Source organism: Protopterus annectens, chromosome 9.part0 (assembly GCF_019279795.1).
Source record: "Protopterus annectens isolate FY-2018-M chromosome 9.part0, PAN1.0, whole genome shotgun sequence".
NCBI classification, from domain to species: domain Eukaryota; kingdom Metazoa; phylum Chordata; order Ceratodontiformes; family Protopteridae; genus Protopterus; species Protopterus annectens.
In genome coordinates this window covers 1,282,744,558-1,282,757,005 of record NC_056743.1, presented here as the reverse complement: position 1 = coordinate 1,282,757,005, position 12,448 = coordinate 1,282,744,558, and the positions used below count along the sequence as shown (strand labels likewise).

General features: G+C 43.5%; 1 protein-coding gene across 1 annotated transcript in view; it reads left to right on the top strand.

Annotated features, from left to right (window-relative positions):
* Window positions 1-12,448, top strand: part of POLD2 (DNA polymerase delta 2, accessory subunit) — an 818,333-nt gene that overhangs the window by 751,372 nt on the left and 54,513 nt on the right. The window contains exon 8 of the mRNA XM_044084220.1: window positions 5,706-5,863. Within this exon, the coding sequence (XP_043940155.1) occupies window positions 5,706-5,863 (158 nt within the window). The remainder of the gene's footprint in view (window positions 1-5,705; window positions 5,864-12,448) is intronic.

Below are 12,448 nucleotides of genomic sequence, written 5' to 3'. Positions count from 1 at the left end.
CAACATCTCCAAGTCCTGCCTGAACCCGACACAGACCTTGGAATTTATAGGGGCATGGTTGAACACACTACTATTACAAGTTTTTCTCACTCAGGGTACAGAACCTACGGGCCCATGTGTCAGTGATCCTTGGCCCCAAGACACCGATAGCAAGTGACGTTCTCTGAGCCCTAGGATCCATGGTCGCAGCAATTTCAATTCTTCCATGTGTGCACCTTCACATGAGGGTGCTTCAGTGGACCTTGGCAATTCAGTGGTCTTGGTTAGACCTCCCCATGGACTACCCTATACGGATCAGCAGAGCCTGCAAGATTTATCTTCTTTGGTGGCTCCAATTGCTGGAAATCTTGGCAGGTCGTCCATTCTTAACATCCCCAGCCCAAGCCACAGTGACCACAGATACCTCCCAGCTCAGGTGGGAGGGCACTTTTTGGGGAAGGACAGTCCAAGGCACGTGGTCCAGACAGAGACCAGATTGCATATCAGTGTTTTAGAGATGAGGGCATTGCTTTTAGCATTGTAAGCTTTTCACGCTGTTCTTCCCCCGGGGATGATTGCAGTTCAGTCAGACAAACATGTCTGTTGTCTGCTACATCAACAAACAAGGAGGGACCAGATCTTATCCTCTCTGCCACGAGGCCATGAGAGTATGGGAGCGGGCGATTTCCACCATTTGGTTTCTGATGCAACGCACATCCCAGGATGCTCCAACATTTTAGCAGACAGGTTGAGTCGGGCTATTCTAATGCCATACGAGTGGTCTCTGAAACAGTCGGTAGCGGAGGAGATCGTCCTAGCGTGGGGTCACCCTTGCTGCGATCTCTTCTCATCTCCTTCCAACGCGAAGTGCAGCAAGTTCTTTGCTCTGATCCCCTCCCCAGGGGACTTCCCCAGAGATGCTCTAGTCCATACTTAGCCTCCCGGGTTACTGTATGCCTATCCCCCGCTACCTCTCATTCCGAAGTTTCTTCAGAAAGCTTATCGACTGGGGTGAAAAGTGATCCTCATTGCCCCATTCTGGCCTCGTCGAGTGTGGTTCCCCTTTCTCTGGTTTCATGCTCTAACTCCTCCACGAATTCTGGATCCTTGCCCGGATCTCATATCCCATCCCTCTGGCATCAGTCTGCCCGACCTGGACAGCCTCAAGCTGACGGCTTGGTTGCTCCAGTTCCCTTGATCGCTAGGACTCCCGGTCTATCATGTATTCTGGTGGCATCCCTCAAAGCTTCCAGTAGGAAGATTTATCGCAGCAAATGGAAACGCTTCTCTATTTGAGCTTCTCAGAGAAACATAGATCCATTTACAGCCCTGTTTCCTGCAGTGTTGGAGTTTTTGTCCTATATTTTTCAACAAGTGGCTAGTTCCTCCACAGTGAAAGTACAACTGGCAGCCATATCTAATTTTCATATCGGCGAAAATTGAATGCTGTGGCCTCTCTGAGATTGTGCAAGGTCTTTCTAAAAGGTACTTTTCTCTTGCGTCCCCCTGTTATCCCTCCTTGGTATCTTACTCTAGTTTTGCAGGCATTGGTGGCACCCCCTTTTGAACCAGCAGTGTCAGTAAACTTAAAATTCCTGTCCTTTTTAGTGGCCCTTACTTCGGCTAGAAGGGTTTCTGAGATCCAAGCTTTGTCTGCCGTGCCCCCCTACTTGATCTTTCATAAAGATAGGGTTTCGCTTCGCACGAACCCTTCTTTCTTACCGAAAGTGGCTTCTGAATCTAATATTAACCAGATGATTAATCTGCCTGTTTTTTTTCCAAATTTCCAGAACAAGGGTGAATATAAGCTGCACTTGCTAGATGTTCATAGACAGCTTTGTTTCTATTTACACAGGACTAAACAATTTCGTAAGTCTGACCAATTATTCGTGTCCTTTTCTAGACCCTTTTTGGGCAAGGCCATTTCCAAGGTCTCCTTAGCCAGATGGATTACACAATGTATACTGCAAGTCTATAGGGATAAAGGCCTATCCCCACCTGGTCCTATTAAAGCTCATTCTACCAGATCTATGGCAACTTCTGCTGCTTTTTGGTCTAGGGTTTCTCTGGATGATATCTGTGCAGCAGCGACCTGGGCAAGGTCACATACATTTATTTCTCATTATATGTTGGATTTGATCTCTAGAGTCAGAGCATCCTTTGGCTCTGCGGTGCTCAGGAATATCCTTCCATGAGGGCCACCCAGGAGTTTTGGTTGCTGGGGACTGTGTCCCATGGGTTGCAGATAAATGAAGTTAACTACTTCAGATAAAGAAGTTATGTACTCACCATAACGTTCCATCTGAGTAGTTATACTTAATTTTCTGCAACTGTCCCTCCCCCGAACCTGTTCTAGGTTAATATTATTGAGTTGCTAATAGTTTGGTTAGTGGCAAACTCGATCTGAGGGAAGGTATGCGATGTGAGGGATTATGAGTAAGAGGAGGAGCTTGGAGCAGATGCTTGATAAAATGATGCAGACTCTGATCCGATATAGATGCGAATACCCCCAGGTTGCAGAAAATGAAGTATAACTACTCAGATGGAAGTTATGGTGAGTACATAACTTCTTTTTTAATGCAAGCTGTTGTCTTAGGTCCTTTTCCCCTAGCGTCCTCATTTTCAGAAGAAATTTCCCTTTTGTTTTCTTTGAACTGCTCAGTGCAAAGTGCTGTATGTTTCTCCATTGTGAGATCGTTGTCATGGTCTTGTAGCAGTTCCTCCACATCTGCCTCCTCCACCTCCCCTATGTCCAGGTGCTGTGCTATGGAAATGTCTTGCAGCACGTAAGCTGCTTCATCCACAATTTTGCCATGGGAAAAGGAAGGAACCAGTTTCCTCCAGGAGGCACAAAGGGCTTTCTGTGACACTCCACCCAGGCACTTTTGATGAATGGTATGGCATGAAGAATGTTGAACTTATTCTTCTAGACTTCTTCAGTGTTTTATCTGAAAAATGAATCACATTGAAGATTGAGATGCTTTTGTGTAGAGCTTCTTGAAGCAGGCATTGACTTGTTGATCCATAGGTTGAATGAGAGAAGTTGTGTTGGTAGGCAGGAACTGAACCTTGAGATAAACTCTCATGGCTGGGCAGAGGCATTGTCCAAAAGCAGAAGAGCTTTCATTGGCAAATTGTTCTTTATCAGGCACTTCTCGACACTCAAAAACCCAGTCCTTGAAAACTGACTGGTCTACCCAAGCTTTAGTGTTTAATTTCCACATTACAGGTCATTTTGATTTTATAATCTTTTTCCCAGAGCATCTTAGATTTTCTGAGTGATACACCAGCAGAGGCTTCAGCTTTTGAAGTTTCCACTGGCGTTTGCTGCCAAAAGGAGTTTGAGACCATCTTTCATGGGCTTGTGACCTGGAATCCTAGCTTCTTGGGTTATGCAAGTCCTACTTGGCAATCTCTTCCAGAAAAGCCATGTTTCATTGCAATTAAAATCTGTTCTGGCAGGTAGCCTTCTCTCTGTATGAATTATTCACATTCCTTGACAAATTTCTGTGCACCTTCTTTGTCCACACTAGCTGCCTCTTCTTGTCTCAAAATACTGGATGCCACTTCTTTAAATCTGTGGAGCCATTCCCTACTTGCTTTAAATTCCTCTGTTTGCTATGAGCTACTTCCTGGAGTTTTTTTTTTTTTTTTGGTAGGTCTTCAAAAAATGAGCATAGCTTTCTCACAGATCATGTTCTGAGTTATTGGATCTCCCTTTCTGCCTCTCCTGGATCCAGACAAGAAGCATCTTCTCCATGTCTTCATGAATTGTTTTTCTGTTTGTCCTAAACCTTTGTTGCTCATTTTGACACCTTAGCACCCATGCTCTCTATTTTTCCAGACTGTTGAGACAGTAGTCCTAGGCATTCCATACTGCTCTGTTATTCACCCTATTTTACTTCCTCTCTCAATTTTACCTACGATTTCTTTCTTTTCAGTGCTCAGCCATTTGTTTTTCCTGCCAGTAGCACTATTCTTTTCACTCTGTTGGCACCATTTGTTCACTTCTTTGCAACATTTAAAAGAAACAACTGCACTACATGAACACCACAACAACAGGAAACACTGAACAACTTTTCACCCTCCTTTCCATGTTGAATTGTGAGACACCCGGGCAGCCGAAAGCATGGTTGAATTGCAAAATGGTTGAGTTGTGAGGTGGTTAAGTTATGAGGTACTACCTGTATCGTAGTCTCTGAAAAGAAGACACAAGTAGCATTGTTCATTGACATTGCCACAGCCAGTGATTATAGTGTCTTACTTACAGGAATACACACAGTCATAAAATACCAGGATTTGCAGGCAGAAATAAGAGTAATGTAGAAGAAGGATACCTAATCGGTTCCAATAGTATTAGGAGCAACGGGTCTAGAAAAAAAAAGAATTTACAGTCTTATTTAGATATGCTGCTGATATATCTCTGTAAATTACAAGAGGGGTCGATTCTGGGCACATTGTGGGTGCTGAGAAGAACACTTTTGGCTAACATCAAGACTTGAAGCAATAGTAATTTCACAAACTTTAATCATACTTTGATTTAGGAATGGGGTCCATTCCCATCATTGTATTAAAAACCCAAAAGACTTGGAGAAATTAAACAGTATGAAAAATAAACAGGACAATTACTTATGGGTAGGCTGGCTAGTAGAAAGAATTGAATGATAAGTAGGTTGTTTTCTTCTTTTATTTTTTATTATATTTGTATTTCTTTGCCAGAGCAGAGATTTCCGTGGACCTTTTTCAGACTCAGCCTAGGAGCAGTGTCCGTGACTTTCTCAGTATTACACAGGGAATCAAACCTTGTACCACTAGACCACTGAAAACAGCATAACAGCAGCTCCTTAATCCTATGACCAGACTTCTAATTGTTATAGTGGGTGATCCCAGTAGTAAGAGTCCCAGCACAGGTGCCAGGAACTTGTCAAAAAGTCAACAGTCTGGATGGAGAGCCAGAATAAGGAATGAAAAATTAAAAGCTGTTTGTGTCAGCAGCTAAAAGAAACCATTTTGGCATAAATTAATGTCAGATTCTGAGCATCTGTTTGTTTAGTATCAAGGAGAAGAGTGGGTGCCAGAGAGCTGATTTGGGGAAAGGACTGAGAATCTATGATTGGGGGAGGGTGGTCAGGGGCTCTTCTCTGGATGGTAGGCTGCCCAAATGCTACGATCTGTTATAAGAACTGAGTGTCTGCAAGTAACTTTTCCTTCTCAAAGAAGTTGTGGGTCATTTTCTGCAACAGAGTTCCCAAGTAAACTAGTCCTTGAAACCTGGTCTTGAGTAAAGAACTTGGCAAAAAAGTATATGCATAGAGTTGTGTGTATTAGATGCTTATGTTACTCGTGTCTCCCTATAGTAGATTCCACTGCCACAAAACTCCCTCCCCTCTACTTTTGGTAGTACAATGGAAGCTGCCCTCAAATGTACAGTCAAGTGGCGGAGGCAAAAAAAAACATTTTCATGGAAGACATTATTAGGTAGTGAGTTAGCTTTGTTTTGTTATCCAGCTGTGTGGTGAGTCTATTGTGAAAGGAACAAAATATTTTAACTGCGGACCGTTGTTCTTAATGTGTGTCTTTTGATTGTGAGGAATAATTTCTGCAATACTTTAAATGCTGCTGAGGCAGATGGAATTAAACTTGTACAGAAAGATCTGGTTTGTGTGATATATCCAAAGGTATGTTTTGTCTGTGTTCAACACCTCTTTTTTTTTTTTTTTTCCCAGGCCTCTGTTTCTGTGGATGTCATGCCAGGTGAATTTGATCCTACAAATTACACTTATCCCCAGCAACCACTTCACCACTGCATGTTTCCATTGGCATCTGTTTATCCCACACTTCAGCTGGTTACCAACCCCTACCAGGCAGATATCGATGGGGTCAGGTAAATGGGACTAACATTTTCTCCATGAAGATGGTTTTATTCAGATGGGGAAGATATCTCTATGTGCCTGTCATTTTGATAGTTGTTTAATTGTGTTACAGAAGCAAAAGTTATTTTTACAAATACTGTGTTGTTACATCAGTACATATGGATGCAGCCTCAAAAAACACTATTTAAGCTGATAGAAGGCGAGTTATTTTGTTCAGTTAGAGAAAGACTGAGTGTTTTCATGTTAAACAGAAATGTAGAACACGAGTGAATTCCTGATGTCCTTCAAGAATGCAACTGCAGTCATAACATGTGGGTTGTCCTGCCTCAGGCAGCCCTGCTGGAGTATATAAGCACTTCAGTCTTGCAGAAGCAGTTTGCAAGTGCCGGTCGGTCAGCTCCTGTATTTTACCTTTTCTTGCCTCAGCTGATGTCAGAAATAACTGAAAAAGTTAACAATTGTCTTTCTTGTGGTAAACAAATACCTCATAATAAGGATTTCCACTCTTACTGTCTTCCTTGCCTGGGCCCAGACCCTGTGTAGCCTGTGCCGATAAATTTGCTTACAACATGCCGCCGGATCTTCCGGACATCCGCCGCGTATAAGACACTGCATTACCGACATCACTCCGCCAGTTATCGGGAGACCATTGCTGTAGACAAGGTCACTCCTGCAGCTGCCAGGCCTCCTATGGCCATGTCGATTAAGGCCTACACTAGGGCTAAGGCAGCCAGCAAAACAAAGCATGTTACTTCTAAATCCTTTCCTCAGCCTACTCCAGAAATTATGTCCATGGCTTTAATTTCCATGATTAGAGGTTCACAGGCCCATCCTGAGAGAGGATCCCAGCCTCCTCCTGATAAAAGGCCCAGGGTTGAACCCTCTGAACCTATTCCTTCAGATGAAGACTTCTGATAGCCAGGAAGAGCTCTTCCAGACCTATAAGGACTCGGATGCAGAAGATTCCATCCCCTCGGCCTCCCCTCCTGAGGATATTTCTTTTGGGGAAGTTCTACACTATGAGGGAACTTTTCAAGTGGCAAGGTCAGGAATATTCTGATTCTAGGAAACGCCTGAGGACTTTCCTTAAGAAGCCCCAGCACAGGCCCTTAGCTATTCCTCCTGTACTTGATCTGGATGATATATATTCTGACTCTAGTGCTACCCCTGATTCTCTTCCTCCTGCTCCAGCCAAGCCAGACAGGTATTACAGGGTCCCAGAAACTCACTCCCATTTATTCAGGGCCCATTCTGCTGATTTGGAAACTATTTCACAGGGGCCTAAAGGAGTTTCAGCCTCCACCTCTAAAAATCCATTGCCCTCCAACAGGGAGGCCAGGTCATTAGAGAGATGGGGTAAAAAGGTTTACACATCCACTACCTTATCTATGAGAGCTTTAAATTGCCTTTTTCATATGTTACAATATCAGGACTACCTTTTAGAAGATTTACAAAAAACTCTAGCCACTCCTGATCCTTTAGACAGGAAGACTTTGCAGGAAGCTGTACATAACACTCAGCAAGTAAGCAATCACTTCCTGCAGTGTGGATATGATGCACTGGAAGCTTCATGTAGGGCAGCTATGACAGGAGACATGCTTGGTTAAAAGATCAACCTCTACCAGATCATGTAAAAGCAAAACATCTGGATGCACCTTTGGAAAAGAACAAGCTTTTTGGTGCAAATGCTAAGGATGTGCTAAAGACCATTGAAGAAAAAGCAAAATCGGTTCAGACGGTGAAAGATTTCCTCCAAGTTCAACCCCCCAGATTCAGTAGGAATTGGCCTTCTAAAAACTGGTCCTTTCCTAATAAAGAAAAGTTTCAAAGGGGTAAGAACAGACGGGCCGAGGAAAATACAGAGGCCCTTACAGGGGCGACAATGGCAGCCAGGAAACCAAAGAAGTGACAGGGGTTTCACCTGCCCCACAACCACAATCTCAATGACTTTCCTCTACTACCGCCTACCAGGGAACAAATAGAAACTCCTTATCTCTGTTTGCAGTCAATTGGCACAGACTGACAAAGGACAAATGGATTTTGGACACAAGGCATGCCAAACCTACCACAAAACCAGAGGGCAGAGGCTATCAAGCAAATCACTCTGCTGACTTGGATGAAAGCAATAGAAAGAGTTCCACAACAAGAACAAGACCAGGGGTTTTACTCAAGACTGTTCCTTGTTCCAAGAAAAGAATCTCAATGGAGACCAATACTGGACTTTTCCGTATTAAACACCTTTCTCATAGTACCAAAGTTCAAAATGCTGACTCTACAGCAACTCCTTCCCATGCTGGGCAAGGGGTCTTGGCTGATTACTCTGGACCTCAAGGAGGCATACCTGCATGTCCCTATCAGACACAGCTGCAGAAGATACCTCAGATTTCTTGCAGGACCAGAGCATTATCAATTCTCAGCATTGCCATTTGGCTTATCTACTGTGCCCAGAGTATTCACAAAATGCCTGGCTTCAGTAATTGCTCATTGCAGGCTCCAGGGGATACAAATTTACCCAAATTGATGTTGACAAAAAATCCTGGATTATGTCATACGATTACTTCAAGTTCTGGGATACACAGTCAACTTCCAAAAGTCAAGACTGCAGCCATCCCAGCAAATAATCTTCTTAGGAGCCAAACTAGACACAGCCTCTCAGATGGCTTACCAGACAGAAGACAAGCAAGAGAAGTTAACTCATTACTTCAAAGGTTTAGCAAAACTCACCCAGATGACTGCAAGGAGATTCCTACAGGCCCTGGGGTACATGGCATCCTGCATTCTCCTGGTTCCATTAGCAAGACTACACATGAGAAAGCTTCAATGGTACCTAAAAAGCATTTGGTCTCAACACAGCAACAACTTGGAGACAATCATACCGCTCATTCCATGCCTACAAAAGGAATTCCTATGGTGGGCCTCGGTGAGCCAGGCAAACGCAGGTATGTCATTCAAAAAACCACTGATAAAACAGACCATGACCACAGACGCCTCAGACCTTGGATGGGGGGCGCACATGGAAGGCAGGTGTATACAAGGACAATGATCTCCAAAGGAAACACATCTGCATATAAACTAAAAGGAAATGCTGGCAGTAATGCATGCCATCGAGGCTTTTCAACACCAACTCCAGCAAGGCCATTTACTGATACGGACAGACAACACCACTGTGATGTGGTACATAAACAAGCAAGGGGGCACCCACTCTTACCCACTTTGCAGACTGACAATGCATCTTTGGGAGAAATCACTGAGTCTAAACATCCAGTTACAATCCCAGTTTGTTCCAGGAAAAGACAATGTGTTGGCGGACAGCCTAAGCAGGAATTTCACAGATCCAAGTGGAGGTTACATCCGAAGGCCTTCAGACAACTCACTTGACACGGGGCAAGCCAGAAGTGGACCTATTTGCCTCTCATCTCAACCATCTTCTACCAAAATTCTGCACAAGGACATACCATCCAAAAGCTTGGAAAATAGATGCCCTCTCATTCAACTGGAACTCACTAACAATCTATGCATTCCCACCTCTGCCACTGATGACCTCAGTATTAATAAAGATCAAAGCAGAGAAAGGAATCATAAACTGGCCAAGACAACACTGGTACCCACTACTACGGAGCATATGTCACACCAGGAGGTGGGCCCTTCCCCAAATGGCCTCTACTTCTGACTCAACACAACGTGCATCCAAATCTACAGACACTGCAGCTAACAGCCTGGGAGATCCCATAAATAACTTCAGCCTATCTCAAGGAAGTTCAGCGGATACTAACAGAGGCTCAAGACCATCCACCAGAAAGGTTTACTTAGCAAAGTGGAAAAGATTCAGCAATTGGAATACCAGCAAGGGACATGATGCATCATTGTTGAACATCCCACTCATCTTGGAATATTTGGCAGATATGTTAAAGAACGGCCTCTCATATTCTTCCATAAAGATACATGCATCTGCTATTTCAGCTAGATACAACACTGATCCTCCTGTTTTTTCACACCCTTTACTAAGGCAATTCCTCAGGGGAATCAAGAACATTAAGCCACCAAGAAAGGCCCCAGTGCCAGCCTGGGACCTCAATTTCATCCTAGAAAAACTGACACTATCTCCATTTGAGCCAGCAGCTTCAGTTGACTTGCAATTTCTCTCTTGGAAGACAGCTTTCCTGTTGGCAATTACATCAGCAAGAAGGGTTTCGGAGCTACAGGCCCTAATGGCAATACCACCCTTTATCATTTTTCACAGAGACAGGGTTTCATTAAGGACCAACCCTACTTTCATGCCAAAGGTGGTATCTAGGGTTTCTTTAAATCAAGCAATTCATCTGCCTGCTTTCTTCCCCAATCCTGAGAACAAGGGGAAAGACTGTTGCATACCTTGGACATTCACAGACAACCGTACTACTTGGACAGAACCAAGGCCAGTAGGAAGTCTGAGCAACTTTACGGCCCTGCAGTCCAAGGAAAAGCAATTTCAAAACAGACTATTTCAAAATGGATTGGACATTGCATCAGATTCTGTTATTCCTTTCATGGAAAGACTGTTCCAGCCAATGTCAGACCACATTCCACCAGAGCTACAGCCACCTCTACAGCATTCTTAAGAGGGGTGCCTACTAAGGACATTCTAGAAGCTGCTACATGGAGCTCCGTGCATACATTCTCAAAACACTACAATCTCCCTCTATACTCCAGATCCAGAGCAGGCTTTGCTTCGGCAGTCCTGCAGGGTTTGATTGCCACACCATCTTTTTCCTAGAGCATTCCTCCTCCCCAGCTAAGCTATGGTATTCTACCCACATGTTATGACTGCAGTTGCATTCTTGAAGGACATAGTACAGTTTTGTACCTACCATAAATGTAGATGTCCGATAGACATGCAACTGCAGTCCCTCCCTCCATACCCCTCTATGCCTAGGGTCCACTCCTATCCCTGTTTCTCTTAGCTGGGGATATCTGTTATGGTGCATTTGTTTTATTGCTCATTTATTTGTTTGGAATCCTGTTTTGTCTTCCAATTTGATTACAGCCTTCCTTGGAGGGCACCTGGCATCTGGGGCAAGAAACACTGAAGAAATGGCGTCGGCTGATGCTTATATACTCGAGAAATGCGACATCAGGACCCAGACTTTGGAATCCGGCCGACCGAGGGCTGCCTGAGGCAGGACAACCCACATGTTATGACTGCAGTTGCATGTCTATCGGACATCTACATTTATGGTAGGTACAAAACTGTACTTTTTATTGCTTAGTCGTAAAAAGAATCTTGCCAAGTGGTGTATACTACAGAAGTCCATGTTTAGATTATTGTCATTTGTGTAAGAAAAGTATTTAGGCATTTAAGTGGCCTTTTACTTACAAGACTTTTTGCATTTTTAGCTACAGTCTTTGAAGATGATTTGCTTAACTTTCAGAACTGGGGAGTATGTGATCCAGGAGTGAGACTCCTCATTCTGGACTGTTTGTGTAATGAGAGTTTGCTAGGAAAGATACATTCAAGTCCTCACTTGTGATATGTAAATCAAGGAGGTAATGAGAAAAGGAAGACTTTTCTAAAAAATACAGTAACTTTGAGGGAACATGTTAATTATAAAGATTATTTATCAGATACAGAAGAGAGAAATGTCACCAAAAATAAAATAGAAGAGCAACGGCACTGTGATATAGAGGAATGAAGGTCTGACTATGGCCCGGGTGACCCAGTTTTTTATTAGTGACTTAGGCAAATGTGGCAATGGCAAAGAAGGATGGACATGTACTTGCATGCATCCTGTGGTTCTAAGAGGGGAATAGACAGAAGACATTGAATTACTCTGGAGGTAGGACAGTACAGGCGTATGTCCCCATTGTTTGGTTGAGTCACAGATGGCAACAAGTGCGTGCAGTGGGAATGGTAAGGCATAGCAAAAAACACTCCCTGGCAGTAATATGACACTGCAATGGGGTCCTCACAAGTCCTGGATATATGGTGAGCAGACCCTGGGGAGGCTAAAGCTGGTCTGGCAGACCTAGTGAATGAGGAGGTAGTCGTAGCTGATGGTCAGCTGCTGGTAGCAAAAAAATAATGCAGAAGGGACTTAACCTTTGCCTCTGTTAACAACACAGGACACAGCTTTTCTGGAAGGTTGTAACATGTCTCATCAAAAGCCAATCATTCAAGCTGCATTGTAAAAAGTTAGTTTTGCAGTAAAGTCTGAATATACACAGCTTTGATTGTAAATGTGATAAGAGGCCACACGTGTGCAGAGTAATAAACATGCCATCCACTAACAGCATTAACATCAACACACAATCCCAGTCATGCAAATCTAACATTGGGTGCAGCTTCTTCCATCCCTTCATCCTCACTCCACGTTAGTCGACTCTTGGACTTATTTTTGACATACAGGTTTTACAGTACAGGACTTGCGCAGCTTGTGGTTTGATTGCAGTGGTCTTAAGTAATCCATCCTCAATCTGCTTAGCATTGAACAGTCAAACACATCTTGTTTGTATTCCATTCTGCAGAGTATGAAGTGAAAGTGTGATGTACCACTGCATTCTGTAATGTATTTCAAACTACTGGTTTGGAAATAAAATATTTTATGTTCACTGTTTTAAGC